Source organism: Hippichthys cyanospilos, chromosome 10 (genome assembly GCF_059441005.1).
Source record: "Hippichthys cyanospilos isolate Australia breed blue-spotted pipefish chromosome 10, RoL_Hcya_1.0, whole genome shotgun sequence".
Lineage (NCBI taxonomy): Eukaryota > Metazoa > Chordata > Actinopteri > Syngnathiformes > Syngnathidae > Hippichthys > Hippichthys cyanospilos.
In genome coordinates this window covers 3,721,916-3,742,370 of record NC_142378.1, presented here as the reverse complement: position 1 = coordinate 3,742,370, position 20,455 = coordinate 3,721,916, and the positions used below count along the sequence as shown (strand labels likewise).

The 20,455-nt window shown below is 40.1% G+C and overlaps 3 protein-coding genes across 4 annotated transcripts; 1 reads left to right on the top strand and 2 right to left on the bottom strand.

The window, feature by feature from the left end:
• Nucleotides 1–111: 111 nt before the first annotated feature.
• LOC148416651 (uncharacterized) lies at nucleotides 112–7,034 on the top strand. Its single transcript, XM_088425823.1, has 5 exons — nucleotides 112–356; nucleotides 795–1,772; nucleotides 2,753–2,757; nucleotides 3,142–3,358; nucleotides 3,770–7,034. The coding sequence occupies exons 1-5, from the start codon at nucleotides 164–166 to the stop codon at nucleotides 5,545–5,547; spliced, it is 3,171 nt and encodes a 1,056-aa protein (XP_088281949.1). The 5' UTR covers nucleotides 112–163; the 3' UTR covers nucleotides 5,548–7,034.
• Nucleotides 7,035–7,812: 778 nt separating this feature from the next.
• Nucleotides 7,813–12,426, bottom strand: sec22bb (SEC22 homolog B, vesicle trafficking protein b). The gene is made up of 5 exons (XM_088426618.1): nucleotides 12,210–12,426; nucleotides 10,491–10,600; nucleotides 10,254–10,414; nucleotides 9,186–9,332; nucleotides 7,813–8,538 (listed from the first exon to the last, which is right to left on the bottom strand). Exons 1-5 carry the CDS (start codon nucleotides 12,282–12,284, stop codon nucleotides 8,384–8,386), a joined length of 648 nt encoding a protein of 215 aa, XP_088282744.1. The 5' UTR covers nucleotides 12,285–12,426; the 3' UTR covers nucleotides 7,813–8,383.
• A 466-nt stretch (nucleotides 12,427–12,892) lies between these two features.
• On the bottom strand, nucleotides 12,893–20,179 carry npl (N-acetylneuraminate pyruvate lyase (dihydrodipicolinate synthase)). Of its 2 annotated transcripts, XM_088425760.1 has the most exons (12): nucleotides 20,052–20,179; nucleotides 19,716–19,788; nucleotides 18,569–18,642; nucleotides 17,490–17,577; nucleotides 16,627–16,684; nucleotides 16,021–16,096; nucleotides 15,837–15,929; nucleotides 14,977–15,122; nucleotides 14,859–14,905; nucleotides 14,040–14,124; nucleotides 13,795–13,834; nucleotides 12,894–13,594 (listed from the first exon to the last, which is right to left on the bottom strand). In XM_088425760.1, exons 2-12 carry the CDS (start codon nucleotides 19,784–19,786, stop codon nucleotides 13,449–13,451), a joined length of 924 nt encoding a protein of 307 aa, XP_088281886.1. In that variant the 5' UTR covers nucleotides 19,787–19,788; nucleotides 20,052–20,179; the 3' UTR covers nucleotides 12,894–13,448. The 2 variants fall into 2 exon arrangements, with proteins under 2 accessions (XP_088281887.1, XP_088281886.1); XM_088425761.1 differs by lacking the exon at nucleotides 18,569–18,642 and having other exon boundaries at nucleotides 12,893–13,594; nucleotides 20,052–20,145.
• Nucleotides 20,180–20,455: the final 276 nt, after the last annotated feature.

The following is a 20,455-nucleotide window of genomic DNA, read 5'->3' as shown; positions in this document are numbered from 1 at the left end:
ACTACACACTACTAGTCCATCTTATTTCAAAATTGAAAATATTTTGTCCCCTAAGGAATACCGTAGATACCTTTCAAATATGGCGACCTCTCGACGCATGCGCAATAGCCATCACAACGTCGAAGCTAACCTTAGCAGCACGTCGCTAAAGTGAAGCGTGAAAATGTGTAAATTTCGAAATCTGAGGACGTTGGTGACGCAACGATTAAACGTGGCAGTCGAGGAGATACTTGAACTATTCGAGCGAACGATAGCGGACTACGAGGAGGAACTTTGTCGTGTAAAAGATGAGAACAAGCGACAACGCCAGCTATTAGACGCCGTTCACACGCCTCACATTGTTTCATATGAAACAGGTTAGTGCACGTGCACGTTTCAAAGATCAACTATTAATTAAAAAAGTGACGAATGGTACTGCTCAAAATGTAAAGCTCAAAATTACAGTTTTTTTTTCGATGTATTTCGACATGTGGACTTGCCATACAATTTCCGAACGACAGCCCTGCATCTGATTGGTTCGTTACGGTGGCACGTGATTCGAGATGCTTTAAAGTTGTCTGCAAAGCACAGATGCTTGAAATGTTTACACTGTCGGCCCAAAGTTGGTAAAGATGAAAAAAGTATGTTATTACTTTGACACATATTGTTTGTACTTATTGCGATTAAATCTATCAAGCAGTTTATTCTTCAAGCTTGAATTGTCATGATTTCCATTGTTATGATGCTATCTTCCCTCCGTCCTTTCGTCCTATTTTAATTCGTTCCTTCTTTGAATATATTTCCCCTGCATGAAGAAGAAAATAAAGAAGAAAAAGAAGTTTTTCCCTCCCAGCAGCAGGAGGAGTTAGCAGAGCCGCCCCGCGTTAAAGAGGAGAAGGAGGCGTGGAGCAATCAAAACGGGTTGAAGGACAACGATGCCACCTCCTTCACTTTGACCGATGTCCATTTAAAGAATGAAGAGGATGAAGGTCAGTCCTCACAACCTCCTCATTGTGAAAGTGAGAAGTTAGATCAAAACAATCCCACAGAAGAACACTTTGTCGGACTTCACTCACAATCGGAAAAATTAGTTCGATTGTCTGATATGGACAGTAAGATGTCCCACTCCTCTGATGCTGCTCACAATGACCAGCCCAAAGAACCTTTGAGGAACAAAATAAACTCTAAAAGTGACCACGCTGACAAGAAGCGCACCAGCTGCTCCGAATGTGGCAAAACATTCGTCCACAAAGGCACCTTCATCAGACACCTGAGAACACACAGCGGAGAGAAACCTTTCGGCTGCGTCATTTGCGCCAGAGGCTTCTCCTTGAAGGCCCACCTGAAAAGACACATGACCATCCACGAAGCGCAACGCGGTGGTTCCGCTCCCCGCTTTCAGTTCGACTGCCCGGATTGCGGCAAAACCTTTAGCCAGAAGGGCAATCTGATCAGGCACATGAGAACGCACACCGGAGAGAAACGTTTCGCTTGTTCGTATTGCGACAGGAGATTCCAAAGGAAGCGTCAAGTGACGAGACACACGGCCATTCACACCGGAGAGAGACCCTTCCCCTGTTCGTTCTGCGAGAAAAGTTTCCGAGATAAGTACGACATGATAAATCACACCAGAATGCACACTGGTGAGAAACCTTTCACCTGCTCCACGTGCGCCAAAGGTTTCTCTCGTAGGTCGTATTTGACGATACACATGAGAAATCACGCAGAGGAGAAAAACTTAATGGTTGAGCAATGTGAAGATCTCCACTCAAGACAAAAAAAAACAAAACTTGGCTGATGACGACAATCAACATGTACCATATGTGTGATATGTCAATGTGTCCACCATATTGGATGTGGCAGATGAACTAATATCTAAAAACTAATATAGAAAATCTAAAGATTACAATTGCGATTTAACGTACAATATTTTCACAGTTGCCTTTCCGTGTGCGCGTGCAATTTTAAGAAACACAAAACATTCTGTATAATATTAATCCATATTACAATCAACAGCATTACATTAAATCAAAATGTTTTGGTTTTATAAATTATATTTATGCCCAAATAAAGGCAACTGAACCATTCATTAATTTGAGTGTTGTTTATTTATTAAAATATTTGCTTTGCCATCTTTTAAGTGTTCACTATGTTAATTTTGAATACTCCATCAAAAAAGGTGTAGCGAAAACATGTGTTGATAATAATGGAAAGGAATCTGTGGCTTTATCATTTCATCTTTTTATGTACCATGAAATAACATGTGGACTACACTTTTTAATGCTCTCATCATATCTGGACTTAATATAAATAGATAAAGAAAGTATTAGAGGTGACTTTTGCCAAAAATACTTGCAGGCTACCAAATAGCCAATACGTACGTAAAAGAAAATAATCATGGCTCACACGCATGCAATTGAGGAGTTAGTGAATTTTAAAAAAAAATGGATTGAAGACAATTATTTTTTACAATGGAATAAAATGAAAATCAGAATTGAGCTATGTGCCGAAACAATCATTTAAACTAGAAATTATAAAGTGCAAATTAATTGAAAATGCAAACTGTAAATGCGTGATATTTATTGCATATACATTTAACACATTTGCAGATCTGAATTTAGCCATTTTCAACAGTAAAAAAAAATAATATGTCTTGTTATTTGATGTTTTCATGTTCAATATATACCTTTGCCACTTGCTGTTGCCTAAAAATAACATCACACATGCGCAGGACTTGTGTAACCATAAATTACGTCTCACACCTGCTTTCCAGGTTTGGTCATGTGACGTTCGCGTGCGGTGCCTTGATTGGTTGTTACCGGAGACCTGAGCACCACGACGAGCTAATCATTTCCTGTCCACAGAAAGAGGCTAAATTAATTCTTAAAGGTTATAATTGGACATGGCAAATAAATAAGTCAATAAAATAACTATAGACAAAATATTAACTCTTTCAACGACTGAAAGGGGCTAATTTTGTGACATAAAACGGAACAGTTACGTTTATAGTAACCGTTGCCTATCAGTAGAGGGCGATAGTGCGCCATTACAGTCTATGTTACCCCCGTCAAACGCGAAGAAGATGACAAGGATGTTATCGAAGAAGACAGATCCGTTTTACTGTGAGAAGCCGCCGCTGTTCATCGGTTTACATTAGCCTAGCTTGTGCCGAAGAAGCGACGGAAGTTTGAGCGAAACATGTGCAAAGTCACAATTTTAAGGGAGTTGGTGAAGCGGAAGCTCGACGTGGCCGTCGAAGAGATCTTCGAGCTGTTCGAAAGGACGATCGCCGAGTACGAGGAGGAATTCCGCCGAAGCAAAGAGGCGAGCGAACGTCGGCATCGAGAGGAATTGGAAGCAGCCGTCCCCAAACCTCGAGGTACAATGCTTGTCACTCTCTCTCCATCCTCGTTTCTCGAGACAACGCTTTCGTCGATTTAATTGATCAAGCGTTAACGACCTATCGTCTCGTTTTATGACAAGGGAAAAATAGCACGGCACCTGCGAATCTGATATCATATAACATTTTCCATTCATATATTTAACGATTGAGGTTATGTGGAAATATGATATTCGATACACGAGCTTTAAGGATTCAACGATGTTCAAATGCGACAATTCCGTAATTGTGTTTTGTCATGCATCGTAATCTTCACCATCGTTTACAAGCTCCCCAAAGCACAAACTGTCAAAAGTGAATTTGAACAAACCAATATTCAATGTCAAACGTTCCATAACTGGTGTGCGTGTAATAAAAGGCGATGTCTCCATACTCATTCGTATCACGCAGGTGCGAAGCAATCGTCGAAGAACAGAGAAAAACTTGCGTCTGAGGATGAGGAGCCACCGGCCAAACGAAAGAAGGACATGGGGAGAACGGGACTGCGCTCGAGTCAACGTAAGGCGACAGCAATTAACCCCAAAAGCAATAACGACCCCCACTCTCCACCGGACTACTTGGCGCCGATATCTGACATGGACGACAGCGACTATGACGACAACGCCAAAGAATCTTTGGGGACAAATCAAACGTTGAAGTGCTCTGAATGTAGCAAAACGTTTGTCTGCCGGGAAGATTTGGATAAGCACGCCAAAACACACACCGGAGTAAAATCTTCGATCTCCTCAGCGGTCAATCCCGCGAAGTCTTTCACCTGTTCAGTTTGCGACACAAGCTTCCCGAGTAGGGACATACTTATCTCTCACATAAGAACTCACACGCAGGCGAAAGCGTCCGCCTCCAGCAGCTCGAGTCAACAAGTGCCCAAAGAAGCTAAAGCTAACCGCTCACGACCGAACCGCTTGGCCGCGAACGACACGGCGGACTCTCTTCAATCCAAAGAACCGTCGAAGACGATTCAGAAGCTGAATTGCTCAGAATGCAGTGAAACGTTTCCCACCAAGGACGATTTGGATAAACACGCAAGGTCACACGCCGGAAAGAAACCTTTCACCTGCTCAGTTTGTTCCAAATCCTTGCCGAGTAGAGAGCTTCTCATATCACACATACGGGCGCATACCGAGGAGAACGCCGCGGCGTCCACCAGCTCGAATCAAACCGTACTTGTGAAGGATAGGAAAAATCTTCAGTCGTCATCGCTCACCAAACCGTCCAAAAACTCCACCAATAAGGACTTGCTCATTTCACATTTCGATAAACCGGTGGCCTCCACTAGCTCCGGTCAAAACATGGCTTCGAATCTTCAACCGGAGAAATCGACTCCCGGACCGGACAAGGACGACGTGACGTCCGACTCTTCCGACTCTGATCACGACTCCCGAAAAGCGTCGAAGCCTAACAGTAATCTAAAGTGCTCAACGTGTAGCGAAACCTTCGCCCGCAAGGAAGATCTGGACGCACACGTAACGACGCACGGCGAAATCAAATCCGACAATTGCGCGGGGGTCACCAAACTCTTCTACACGGTCCAACCTTTGACCTGTACGGTTTGTACAAAACGCTTCACCGCCAACGACCATCTCGTAGCGCACATGAAAGAACACGGCGACGGGAAACCGACGGCTGCCGGTTCAAGCCAATCGGCGGAAATGAACGGAGAACACGGCGAAGATCTCCAGTCGGAACCGGAGAGCCTCTTCGCCCCGCTTTCGCATTCGGACATGACGTCGGATTCGTCGGACGGCGACCCCGACAACAGCGGCGCGTCCGTGGCGACCAGTAAGACCTCCGAAGGTGACGCGCGGCACGACAAACGCAAGATCGAGAGACCTTACGCTTGTTCGCTTTGCGAAAGAAGCTTCTACAGGAAAGATCACATCAAGAGGCATTTGAAAACGCACGCCAAGGCGGCGGCGGAGAACCCTAAACCCGGATCGCAAACATCCGACAACGGCGAAGAAGCTTCGAAGGCGACCAAGAAGTCCAAAGGCCACGAACGGAAAAAGCACTTAAGATGTTCTCATTGTAAAAAGAAATTTCGACATATTGGTTATTTGACCCAACACATGGTGGTGCACCGGGCGGAAAATCCCTTCGCTTGCCAACATTGTCATGAAAAGTTCGATTTTCCCGAGGCTCTGAGGAAACACATTGCGGATCGGCACTGACAAAAGACGTTTTTCGCACCGTTTCTCGCTTGTCGATCGAGCTCTGTAAAGTTTTCGATTTTCGCACCGCGACCTCTGAACAATTTTTCTATTGCCGCTTAAGATCAACTTAAAATATTCTCAAAATTGGTTTGACTAGTTGGTGAGATTTTTTTTTTTTTTTATCCCCTCGGGCCACATTTATCGACATACAGCACCAGTCAAAAGTTTAAAAACCTTCCAATTCAGACGTCACAATTCAAGCCATTAATACGAGCAGCAATAATGTCCCTGGGTCATTTTGACCCGAGGCGTATTTAATCGCTCAAACATGTCTCAAATGTGTCTATTCCAAATCCAATGTTTAATTTCGACCAGTCTCTTATGCTCATTTCTCAGGAACAGCAAAATATCTGTGGGTCATTTTGACCCGTGTCATCTGTAATCATCCAAGAGTTTCAGAAACTATTTTTATTGTGTAATCTTGCTTACAAATCTCACGATTCCTGTTTTTCACAGCCAGGAATTGCAATAATATTCCTGGGTCATTTTGACCCGTGTATTGCAGTTATCAAAAATGTGAAAATTAAAGAAAAAAAAAACAATTGTATCAGAAACGCATTCACAAAAATGTACACAAACGACATTTTTAATCAATATGTTAATTATATCCAAGCCCAAAAAGAAATCTTGAAAAAATACATTCAACATGGGTCATTTTGACCCGTAACATGAAAGTGATTGCAGGACATAAAACATCATTCAGATGAATGAGAAATGATGTGCAAAGCTCTTATTTTGACAAAAAAAAATGTTTGCTTTAAAGTAAATTATGCTTTATGTGTTGCTTTAAGTTCTGAATATCTTCATTTACAATTCAGGGATTTGTTTTTATTTTTTAAGCTGAACTTGAAAGCGATTACAAACGTTTGACTGGTACTTTTGTGTTTTAAGTTTCTGACGGCATAAACTTAAATGTATGAAGCATTTCCAAATTTTTATCCGACTAGTTGTGCTTAATATCTAATAGCTCGTTCACTGCCATTGACGGCTGGAGACGTCAAAGTTTTTTTTTTTTTTTTGCGGGGGGGGTGTAACAGAAAATAGACAGTTAAACGACGGCTAAGGTTGAATCTACTTCAAAAGTTGACTCCCACAAGCAATTTGAAGGTCCCCTTCCCTTTTATCCTGAAGAAATTTTACATAGAGCACTCGATCCACTCGTGAGCTAAGAAAATGGCTGCACCAGGACAGATAAGGAGCTGTTTATTTAAGCAGACGGCTCCTTGACTTTTTGAGACTTTGATGTTTCACGATTGATCTTTTATCAATCCTAATTGTGTAATAAGAGATTTTATTCAGGACCAAGTCAGTTTCGTGGAATCTAGCTTGAATGTTCGTTCCCTCCTTTGTGTTTTTGGGCGCTGTATGTGTTTGTATTTCTCTCTTCTCATAACCCTCACCTTATTTGTTAGCTGTACTTAATAAATTGTGTTCAAAGATCAGAATTGTGGTGTTCTTAGTTATATTAACAGACATAAGGTTACATGGGGGGGTGATGGAGGAAAAAAAAAAAAGTCTTCGACCATGCCCCGAACAAGAGGGCATGGCTCAAGTCTGGAAAAAAAAAATCTTCGCACATGTATAGACAAAAAAAGACACAACATACCTTGTCCAACATGTAGATGGCTGGGGGAGGGACTTTGGGGCCATGTTGTGGCCACGCTGGAAGAGACCCAAGTGTGGCACCTCCTCAAGCGGCAATCACGCGGATTGAATTCAGGAATGACCAACAGACGTGTTGCGACGATCAATGTGTTTGTGTAAGCTGTCTGTTTATCAGTCCGAGGGCACTTGGTAGGAGGAGGTCAGGTAGCCTTGTCATCTCTGGAAAAATCCGATCCCAGTAGATTGTGTCCAGATAACAGTTATTTTGGGAGCAGGCGGACAAACATTGCGGTCGGCCTTGAGTCCATAGCACAAAACTCTGAAAACAAAACCGAAACTTAGCAACTGCTTGGGTAATTTTTCCACCTGGACAGGAATCAGAGCAAAACTGAATGCAGCTGTTTTGAACACAGTGCACTCTGTTACTAAGCCAAGGTCATACAGATTTATAAAGCAGCACACAAATATGGCTAAATATGTTATGATATAGTCTTCACTATATCTGTCTATATTGATATTATACATATATATATATATATATATATATATATATATATATATATATATATATATATAAAAAATGTGCATTTTTTTCATACAAAACTGAGTCCAAAAAGCTGTGCTAACATTTTTTTTTTATTCAGAAGATGGCCGACAGAACAGAAAAGCAGCCTCCGACTCAAGTGCCTCTACCGGGGACTGACTTGGAAATTTACACGAGTAAACTTTGTACAAGATAAAAATGTCACGGTGCAATGGAGCAGAAATGTAGTGTGCGGGGTTTTATTACAGGTATGACTTACTATAGTGTGAGTCTAAGTTGAAAAATACAAAAACACCTCAAATAAATGGAAGCGACCTTCAGGGGTTTGATTATGAATCATGTTCTAGCGTCAAAGAATGCCAAAACACACTTTGGTGTAAACTACACAGTATTAAAAGATAATATTAAGCAGCATTAGCAAGGTAAGGGAAACTTACAACGGAAGTCCCGTGGTTTTTCTTCTGTTTTTGCAAGCGGTAGCCTTCAAGAGCGCCGCGTTGCCACTTTTCCAACGTGGGGCAACTTTTCCCATATCCGTCATGATTTATTTGCTCGTTCTGGAAAACTTTTGTTGTCTTAAACGTCTTATTCGGGGGTATTGTTTTGTATGCGTGAGTATGTAGACTACTGCACTGTCCTGCCTTCTCAGAGCCACCAGAAGCGCACGTAGACGATAAGCATGATGAAGAAAACGCCGCCGGCCGCCAGCTTGGCGTACGTGGAGCGCGTGTTCAGGTACTTGGCGTCGCTTCGGTACTTCTTGGACAGGCTGGACAAGTTGCTTGCTTTGGAGTCCAATGCTAGGGAGGAGAAAGTACAAGAAGGGAAATTCATGTCATTCAGCCACATACTATAAGTCGAGTTATGACGCATATACTTGCATTTTTATAGCTACCGTATTCTTACTTTGAATAATTAACGGGACGAGCTAGAGGGCGGACCTCAGTTGGCTGCAGCTAGCGCCTGTTGCAGCTAACAGCAGCTCGTATTAGCAGAGGTTGTTACGCCATTCTTTTCAAGAAAAGAAGCGAGCGGGCCGAACCGACGTTCGAGTCCGTCCTTGTTCACACACAGGAATATTACTAAAACCGAGAAGTTATGATGTGTCCGGCCGATTCAATTAAGAGTTTCAACTTAATGTCAAATACCAACATTGTTTCGGCTGCTATGTCACTTCGGGACCTGGACGACTTCCGATCGCTGCTCACCCGTTTTCTGAATCAGGTCATGTGACGTTCGCAAGCTGTGGCGTGACTGATCATTATCTAGGCAACTGTAATGTCGTTTTCAGTTGGCATCAAGTGACAAAATGGCCGCCCACTGAGCTGTACAGTACTAACAAGTGGAATTTGTTGCTAATATTCACCAAATTTAATAGTCAAAATGCTGTCTGTAGACTGAGGCTGGGTAGAAGAAAAGAAAAATCGGATCTTTGGACTTGACTTACCCGAAAGGGCCTCTCCTCTCTGCAGCACCTCTTCGATGTTGGCCACCATGATCCTCTGCACGTCCTGCAGTTCCGTGTTGATGCTGCCCAGGTTCCGTCGGGCCCGACTGTCAATGTACGCCTTCTTGGTTTTCTGGATGTATGTGTCTGACACACACAAACACACACGCAAACATACACACGGTACTTTCCGTTATTGTGTTTTGGCAAATGCTTGTACGCAGGCGCCCTCTGCTGGTAACTGACAGAATTACTGTCTTTGAAGTAGATTTGTGGTGCAGCTCAATTGTCTGACTTTGAAGTGTACAGCTGAACATAAAGGACCAATTCGGAATTTATATGCAATGCGTTTTAACTTAAAGTAATGTTTATTATTTTTCCAACTCATCATTTAAGCACCTAATGTTCAAAGCGAGTGAAAAGTATTAAGTGTCACAAATTAAAAAAAAAAAAAAAAAGGACAGATGTCTCGGATTTAATCCTTTATCACAATTAAATAACCACAGAAAAATAACCAATTACAAAGATTAAAATACTGTAAACAGGTAAACTCATGCATTAAAAAAAATACTTATTTTTTAACTGCATTATTTCGAATACATTTACTGAATGAAAATGAATGTAATTTTCACAGTCAAATATTCTATTATACAACAAGTAATTCTTACATATTCTTGTATTTTGTTTTTACTAATTATAATGAAAAAACACGTATTTATTTGAAAATATGGTAACGTAATTATACATATATATAAAATGTATTCATTATTGCACTAGTAATACAAAGCGAGAAGAGGTTGTTCAATATTTAGCCAAATATGTAAATCTGTTTACTTTTCTATTTTCATTGAAATACATTTTTGTTTTATATAGTTATGAATGAAAGTATGGATCTTCCGACGTCTTTCGCTGTCAATGGCAGTGAATGAGTTCATTTTGCACTAAAAATTTGCCATATAAAATAAATGTTCAATTTATATAATTATGAGTGATAGTATGGCTCTTTCGACGTCTTTTTCCGTCACTGGCAAGGAACGAGTTAATTACACACCGAAATTTGGCGCTTACCGAACTCGATGAAGGAATACGGCCGGGAGACCGTGGGCACCTTCTTGCCGTGCTGCTCGTGGAACTCGGCCTGCAGGTCCTCCAGGTAGGCGAAGGCCAGCTTTTTGGGGAAGCTGGCCTCGCACAGGACCAGGTAGCACACACCTTTCTCCAGGACGTAGCTGCCCGCAAAACAAAAACGTCCAGTAACTAACTCCAAATACTCGGATACTCTTTTTTTTGTGGGCGGAGACTTACTGGAAGGACATGGAGCCGGCCTCTAGGGTGCAGCGCGTGGGGCTCTGCTCGTTGAGTTTCCTGAAGAGCTGCTTGGCTTGACTCTGGTACTGCTGCAGGTCGCGGCCCAACTGCAACGCACGGCAAAAACGCGCTTAGTGGCCTTGAACGCATCACAGTTGCTCCACGTACAAATAATAATCTTTCAAAACTATGTCACATAGGATTTAGGTAAGGGATCTAGGGAGCGAGCAGTTCCTTCATTGTATGTTATCTTTGAATTGACGTACAGTGCGTTACGATTTTTGACCCCCCCCCAAACGCTTCGGTCGGCATTTGTGCTTTCGGAGTGTCCTTGAAAGCATCACAGCACATGGACACAAAAGGATGCTTGGACACAAGGAGCACAGAACAACAACAAACCTTTTCGCTTTCCTTGTTGGGAGCAAACGAGAGAGCAGGGAGCAAATGTTAGATTTCAGTTATGTTTATGAATTCGTAATTTCATAGTCACAGTTATGAGCTGTAGTGGAAGAATGCGATGGAATCCAATTGGACAGCTTTTAAAGGGACTAACATTTTATAGTGCACACAGCTACTAATAATTATCTTTAAATTATCGCTGTTTTATTACAAAATTAATCTTTTCGGATGAATTAGAGCATTTCTGGAAAATACAAGAATGTGTGTGTCGTTAAAGGCTGATGAAAATTTGCAATAAAAATGACAATGAACATTTCTTGTATGATATCAAAGCATTAATAACAGTACCCAATTCTTTAAGGTTTTTTTTTCAATAATATCCAAACCAATAATGATTAGGTTACCATTTTTTTCCAGACTGATACCAGTGTGAGTACTCAACTCTTGATACCAATACCACCGATGCCAAGTACCGAATTTCAAAGTAATTTCAAAACAAATACCACCGATGCCAAATACCGTAACGGTGTTGGTATTGGTGGTATTGGTTTTGAAATTATTGATCTGTCTTAAAAATGATCTGTTATTGTTTTTATTTCTGGGGTGTTGGGCAATTTTGTGTATCAAAAGTACTAGTGGTATCGGTACTTGGCATCGGTGGTATTGGTATCAAGAGTTGAGTACTCACACTGGTATCAGTCTGGAAAAAGTATCCGTAATTTTCACCAATAGCAAATCCTTTTTATTTTCATTATGCCAAATAATTTATGTTTTGCTAGCCACAGCTTGTTATTGTTATTGCTATGAAATAAAGGATGGCAAATAGAGAAAAAACAGAAAAAAAGGTCATGCTATTTTGCCCCAAATCCTGTGCGGTGCAACCAGCAGAAAACACAAACGATACCAGGGAAGTCAGTGTCAATCCCTAAATTACATGACTATAAAATAATAATAACAACATAACATACACTATAACGTGAACACATTAATCGCTAATAAAGTGTATGATAATTCTATATACACAATGTTAATGTTAATTTGAAATTAATATATATTCATAACGATGTCAGTAATATAAAGCTTTATACAGGTATTAGAATATGTAGCACAAATGCTGGTTATGGATTATGTCACATTTGATGTTGATAAAAATGATCTAGTTGTGACGACATGTAACTGAAAGTCCATTGCGAAGGCCTACAACAAGAGGACATTTAATACAACTGTCCTAAGTGCAAGAAGGTCCCACTTGAATTGGACGTAAGCGCAGAAGCGACACACAAACATCACAAAAGCCAAAAGGAGGTTATGTTGAACCTGCTCGTCCTCCTGCATCGAAGCGGCCAGTGGCAAGCCGTCGGCCAGCCGGGCGATCATCGTCAGCAGCACCATCTTCTCCGCCGACGCAAGACGATCTTTTAATTTGGGTTTTTGTTGCTTTTGACAGCCTGGAGGGAGCCCGGGTGGAGAAGGGTGCACCAGGACCACCGGGACGGATGACGTGACGACGCTGAGCTGGCCGGAAGTACGTCATCTCGCCGCAACCTGAGTGTCCGATAACGCAACCATTCCGGTAAATACGCCAGTAGGAACCTTACATCTTGACAATCGTTCCGTCCAGTCCAATGTTTCTGTTAAGCTTCAGAAAACTTGCTTTATTTCCCATATCTATTTTTTACGACCTAAGTTGTGATCGCCTTATTGTAGATAAATTAATTATTCCTTCTTGTTATTCTTTTTGACAAGTAACTCTTTAAACGCTTTATGTTCGTAAACCGTGACATCTCTCCTCCAACTTCTTATATTTGGAGATTTATGGACAATAACAATTTTCCTTTTACAAATTCTAAAAAAGCAATAACCCTTAGTAATATTTTGGTGACTGACGAATCACCGTACATCAAGTGACAGTTGACTTTTTGAATGGAGAGGAAAAGATAAATGTTTTTATGCTTTATTTAATCATATTTAAGAATAAAGGGTTCGTTTAGAAAACACGTATATTTATTTCTGAAACGTCATAACTACATATTACCACATACAATCAACATTGTGATAGCTTTTCTACACAGGTCAAATTTAAAAATAAAATCTCAAATTCCCGATGTGCTGTGGGGGAAAAAAAGGAGAAATCATTTTTGAAAATCCACGTGCTACAAGTTTATTGTGCTTTTTTTTTCTTATTTCCAATTGCAACATGGCCAAGACTGCAAGGGTCCCTTATAGCTGCTTCCGCTTTAGTTACAGTACCTGGAAATCCAAAACCTTGTAAAACTGTGCAAAAGGCTTTCCGTAGCTGCTTGTTTTCTGTGCATTCTTTCAAACGATCGACAGGGGAAGTCTTGCTTCAATCACATGAACATTGTAAAAAAAAAAACGAATTAACATTACCACATGAAAAATACCTTCAATTTAAAAAAAAACTCCTTTAATGATATATCGCATGATAAAAACACACACTTGCATTTAATATAATAAAAGAAGGCATCCTTTGATTATTCCTGTAACTGTGCGTGAAAAAGTAAAGTACAGTAGATTAACAGTGCGCTGACATCATCAGTGTATGTGGAAGAGGTGCTGGTACTTCTGCTTGAGGGACGCGGCGTTCTCTTGAGGACATGGCATGATGGGGAGGCGGGGGGGACCCAGTTGCAATCCCGACACCTCGTTCATTAGCTGCTTGTTCATGCCCACGTCGAATCCTGGGAATCACAAGAGAGACTTGAGAAGGCAGACGGCTCAAATAATGTCGCCTAAATCATAACCAATATAAAAACTGCTTTACTGCCATCTTGTGGCATCTAGAGGCAAATTTGAATAAAGTGCAAAATGCCTGTTGCTCTCCTTTCCCACATGTGAGGGCATTACACAAAGTAAAATAAAAAAATAAAAAAACACTCACCAAGTTTAACTGCATCCCTGATGAGCTCTTGCATTTTGAACTGCTCAAAAGGAAAAAGAAAATAGGACAAAAAGAAAAACAAAGAAATACTCATTTGCAGTGGAAAGCTTTTGCAGGGAGTTTCTGGCCGTGAGTAGTGGCCTACAGCAGCTTCTTGGGTGTGTTCTTATTTTGTATTTGTGGGGTATTTATGACAGGGTTGGCCATGTAGACAAGGAAAATGGAATAAAAAACTGAATTTGTACCTGAAGATTCCTGGCTTGTGCAAGATTGCCGCGCTCAAACTCGGACAACAGCTTGTTCATGTAATTTCCCATGTAGTTGTATGTGCTGCGGGTAGAAGAATGAGCGAGTGTGAATAAATATTTCAATTCAAAGTCAAATAACAATGTAGTTAAATGCTATTTCTATTTCAGTCTTGACTTCCGAGTTGAATTTACATTACACGTAATTCAAAACGTTTGTATCTCAAATCATCTTTCCCCTTGAAATGAATAAAAATGACAGTGATCTCTTCGAGCCCCCATGAGATTTCCTATATATATTTTTTAATGATACTTAATCCTAAAAACCTGCCTTAAACATGCACTTGAAATTCCAATTCATTACAAAAAACATCTAGGTACGTCTACCTAACTGCTCTGTGAGATTCAGGAGGGAGCCGGGCACTCCTACAAGACACGCGCTTGGCTCCCGGCGCGACCCTCGACAAATGAAGGTAAGACTTGTAATTTACTCTCGCCCAGGAGTTGTATCTACTCCTGCCCTCATTGGTCGATGGTCGTATCGGGAGGCAATCTTGTGTCTTGTAGGAGTGCCCGTCTCCCTCATGAAACTCGCTGTTAGGTCGACGTGTAGGAAGAGCAACACTGCACCGGAGTGTTGCAAATCTATTACCTGATTTCTTTCGTAATGAATTGGATTTGCACTTCGGGGCCACCGTATTCTTGTGAGCAAAGCACATGAAAATATCAGGTCTGTGAAGGTTCTACTGCATGTACGCTTCTTCCTAAATTCACCATGTGCCATATTCAGAAATTTTTGCAAGTAGAGTATGCTGTAACCTGCCAACTGCTCCTTGGGCTCCCAAAACGAGGCCTGCCAGCAGTTGCTGTGAACAAGAGAAGATGATTAGCTAAATTAGAGGCGGAGCCGCAGTCAGGCCGCGTGAGCGCAGCGGACCTCGTCCACGCCGTAGAGGACGGACCAGTGCGGCGGAACATGGCTGACGCACTGGCCAAGGTCCATCAGGTCGCTTCCGGAAAATTTCACCCCCCGGAAGGAAGGTATGAGTGTGTCAATGCCTTCCAGCAAGTCACTTGCTGGAACTTAGAGAAGAAAAGACACGTCCGAGGGGACATGTTATGCCAAATAGACTTTTGGCTTGTTCTTCTGGTATCTGGTGAAATTTACTGAGGTCATAAACACGAGTTCAAGTATACTTGATAACCAAGTCGTTGAAAACAGCAAAATACTGTGAGTGATTAACTCATTAATTGCCAAAAAATGGCCAAATAAATATATATATATATATATATATATATATATATATATATATATATATATATATATATATATATATATATATATATATATATATAAAAAATGTTACACACATATGTATATATAAAATATTGCAAATTATGTATGTATACTGATATAATCCAATACTTATCTGGCTGACATTGGACCGAATTCAATATCACTATAGAATGATGACACCGACTTGAAAAAATGTTTTGATATTTGTTTATAAAAAAAAAAACTCCTTTAAATGGACTTAGGGCTAAGCAGCTGCCGGTCATAAAATGCCCCTATGTTTTCTAGGCCAATAACTGGCTTGATCGTTTTATAAAGTGACATTCTCAATCACTGGTTAATAATGTCTGTCACACCGCGTCATTAGATGTGATTAGCTTCTCGCAGAGTTGAGTCAACAAGCCGCCTTTTCACTATTTTACACCATGCTCTTTTAGAGTGCGTTCATTTGATTCATTATGCTGAAATTTTACGACCAAGCAAATATAATACACAAGACTCACCTTTAACACCAGTTAAAGCTGGAAGGTGGTAGTAATAGAAAGGTACCGCCGGGGCCACGGCTGCAACTTGCTGGAGGTATGTCCTCACGGCCTCTGTGATGACCATGAAAACAAAATTTGGGTATTTTCTACTTTTCATTTGTAGCCAGACTTGAACGCGCTTTCCACCTAAAGATGCGAATACCTGCTGAACGAGGTTTGAAGAAAGAGGGAGCGATGACTGCTATCGCGTCGGCCTGGATTTCTACTGCATGGCGAGCCTGAACAATCAAGACCACTGAGATATATATATATATATATAACCCTAAAATTGATCATTTTTTTCAATGAAATGTAATTAATTTATTCCCTATTGGCTTATTCTAATCATTTTATGATTTCTCTTGTTCTTTGCAGAGGATAAAGAAAAAAAATCTTGTGAGTATTGTTATCCATCTACATGTATTGCACCACCATTTGTAGATGAATTTTAATGAGTATTTCAAATCGTTCTTCGCAGAGTCGCCCTCCGATCTTCAACAAACAAAATCATTTGTGGTGAGTGTGATTTATTTTCTTCAAAATATGCTGCTTGAATACAGTAGTATTTAAGACCTCTATAGTTCCAATTTACTAGTCTTGGTATTTACTCATTCAACGTAACTAACTAACAGAGAGGTAAATCAGCATTTTCTTTTTGAAGAGTTTGAAAGTCATAACTGAACGACTCCTGTACATTACAAGGGCGCTATCAGGTAAATCGTTGGCAGTTGTATTTATATTCCCATGAACACTGATAAGAGGAACTTACTAGCTCTTGGGATTCTTTGAGACTGGTGCAGCCAACGTGCACAATCACCTGCTCCATTCTGTGCACACACAAAAAAAAAAAAGAAGAAGCGGTTAAAGACTTATAGAGAGTAGTTGTTGTTCAATATGGGTATCATATTTAATAGAGTAGCAATTGGATCTTGAAATGAATTAATACGCCTCTTTTCATTAACCCTTGTGGCAATATGTTACAAATTACGGATATTCCATTTTTTTATGATAACATAAAAGAATCAATGAGGGGGAAAAACACTTGGGTGCATAAATTTCCAGCAGATGAATAAAATATGTAAAATTTCAAGATGCAATGATTTTCTATGTGATTGCAGCTGGATGTGCGAGATTTTGTGTACGAAAAGAATTATTGTCCAAATTTTGGACCATATAAAACCATTATACTTACAATTTTTGAGATACATTTTAATAGGATTTACTATATTGATTTTCCTGCGATTTTTGCAACATTCTGTTGAGCGGTGGTCAAACTATGTCAGCAAACAGAAAATTCTCTGTTGACTTGTGTTTCACCTCAAACCAGTAGGTGGTGGTAGAGACCAGTGAAATTGTCAGTCACGTCGCAGGATACAAAGACAGAATGTACCATTTTCAATTTTTTTATGAGTGTCCTCATTGCCAAAGTCACATGACCGCGCTCAAAACAGCTGAGCCCTGTCAAATATTTCAATCAAAATCTGACACCAGAACAAAGCCGAAATGAAAACCAACGGATGCATTTATTCATTTGAATTTTACAAATAAAATAATAATCGCAATAGAATATGATCTTATCATGAAATTTATTGCCTGAATGTTCTGAATTCCTGCCTCCAGGCCCAAACTTACTTTCCTTTAGCTTTCCGGCACCATTCTTCCGCCAGTAACTTCCTCTCGGCAACGCTCAGAGACATGCCCTCACCGGTGGTGCCGTTCACTGCGAGCAAGGACACTCTTGTTATCTTTATAGATCAACGAGGGATTACCAGAGAGCATTTCCACAGGTAAAAGGTTACTGTGCTAGAGAAAGAGACATTGTGGTTAAATCATAGGAAACATGGAAACAGAATAAGACAAATTGATTCGATTTTTTAAAAAAAGTGAGATGAATTAATTATTAATTATGATCACAAAAGGAACCAAATCTCGTTACACTAGCAAGAAAAAAAAAACAATTACGGAAAAATATTACAGAATATTACAGAAAATATGACTGTTTCAAGATTTTGTCAGACTTTTTAATGGAGAACTGCAAAAATCTGTTGTTTTTTTCTCCGTCTTACTTGTTAACACCTTAGATGTAATGTATCCGCAAACAAATAAATTTAGGAACACCTGATTCTAAAGAAGAAAACAAAAATGGACCCACAAGAAATCAATGAGTCATCTTATTCACGGCAGGATATTTGATTTCAACGTCACGGCTCATGTTCATCTTTGGCAGTGGCGTTTGGAACCCCCAAATTAATCTACCACTTAAAACCATCATTATCTCGTCGCCGTAATAGAAATCACGCAATAGTGCCTTGAAGCTACGGGTGACACGGCTCCTGAGTTTTATGAGTCACCATTCTGATGATTCAAAGGATTCGCCGTTGCGCATTTGTCAAACTAAACACAAACCTAAACATTGTGTTTTAAAAACGAGCATTTAGCTTAATGCCAACTCACAATGTAAAGCGCCCTGATGCTAACAAATAGGATTTGGGAAAAATGCTAACATCCACAAGGACGTACTGTAATACTGTATTTTTGTAAAAGAGTGACTACTAGGTTCCAAAATCCTGTTTAGAAGCAGCCTGTAAGACAGTTTAAGAAAGATAATTAACAAAGAAAACAGGTTATGCTAATTCGATTAGCAGCAAGATGCAGGAACAAGTACACACCCCAGACAGGTTCTAATATGAGCAACTTGTGTGTAAACTTACCAAAAACTTTATTTACACCTTGCTTCTCTGTCAAGTAGTCAATATAAGGTCCGATCTCTGATAGGTTGACTTCACTATGGGAAAACACATGCAGCCCCCACCCACGTTTGGCAAAATGACATTGATGCAAACACAAAATGCCGGCAAATAGCCCATACTGGTGGGTGACAAAATAACAGGGTCACCTCATATTTGGAGATGGTTTTCATACAGGAACCTTTCCATCAAAACTTTCCTTCTCACGAGACTAACTTCTCTCTTAGCCGGTAAATATCAGTGCTGACATCCTCTTTCTAGACTTGCTTATTCGTCTTTTTTGCCATCCTGTTGTTTTGTCATCCGACTGTATCTCACCATGTTATATGGTCTCCCAAAAGCCACAACTATGATACACTTCCTTTTTAAAAAAAAAAAAAATGCATTCAGATGTCATTTGGACAGATGTCAGGTCATCGGTTTTTGAAACCTTCAGCTTTGAATATCAAAAATGGCGCCTAGCAAAAAAACGTGTTCCTGTAGCTGCATTTTGAGACACTTGTTGACTATCACACTGCTCCAAGTCGAAGTTATGTATTTCTCAAAACCGGATCCATTCTTGAGAAACCACAAAGCCCTACTAGACCTTCTACTTTAAACTACGGATGAAAACATAGAGTTGCTAGAGCAGGTGCTTGCAAAAAGCCGGGCCGATCTAACTGGAATTGTGTGACAAGATAATGGGTTTGTTGACAAAAACTACAAAGGTCTCAACTTCCAAATGATGATGGCCTCATGTATTTTTGAATAACACCTGAAACTGAGTAGAAAATGGGACGTTACTAGTAAATTTTGAGGAACACTCTATCGCAGGTGTCAAACTCAAGCCCACGACATCTTTTTATCATCAAATTTATTTTTTTTAAGATTTCAAAACATCACGTGTAATAAATAATGCCGAGATTCTGCATAAAACAATTGTTATCCTTTTTTAAGTTAGCTTAAAAAAGTAATCCATCAATGTGTTGAATAGAAGTAAAAATACAATGAGATGATTACATTTATTGGGTTTCGCTGTGGTCACGAAACCATTTGCTTTGAGTTTGACACCCCTTTAAAAAAACAAAAAAGAAAAAAAAAAGAAAAGGACAACCAATTAGTTAATACGTACCCTTGTGAGGTGAATGGAGTGAATGTTGCCGCAACCAAGCCAGTCAATTTCTTCCCAGCAAATTCCGCCATTGCTGAACGGTCCATTGCGCAAAAATGAAATAAAAAGATTATTTTAAACAAAAACATATTTTGCGGTTATGTTTTACTGAATAACTTGCAAACCGCCATGTCAATCTAAAAAAGTAGGTGCTCGTAACATAAAACTGCATAACGTGATAGTAGACTTGATAAAATAATTCAAATTCGTCATTCGCAGCGTAAACGATCGTGTCTTTTTGTAAAACCGTCGAAAAGTGCGAATCCATTTTCTCAAAAGATAGTTAGTAGTGCCTACCTGTTGTAACCCGTAGCTTCCGTTTCGAGTGTGAGTCAAGTACTGCCCATTGAAAGAAGCCGGGGGCAGTTTATTATCATATTTGTTTTCGCTCCAGAGTTGTTTCTTTTTTTTCTGACGCGTCCTCTCACGTGAACGCGTCAAGCCAGCGCAAAGCCTTATGGGGAATGTATTTCTGACTGTAAAACCGAAAAAAAACCCCCACTTGTTCAAGCATCCACTGTAAACCAAAGGTGAGGTGGTTAACATTTATAATGATATACTGTCAAAATAATGTTTGACTCTTTGGAATTCAGTTTATTTTTAAATATCTAACAAAACGTCAGTTTTAGGGAGGGCCGAGTGGCGTTTAAATATACGGAAAAAAATATCTGTATGGCATTTTGCTTGCATTGAAATTTACA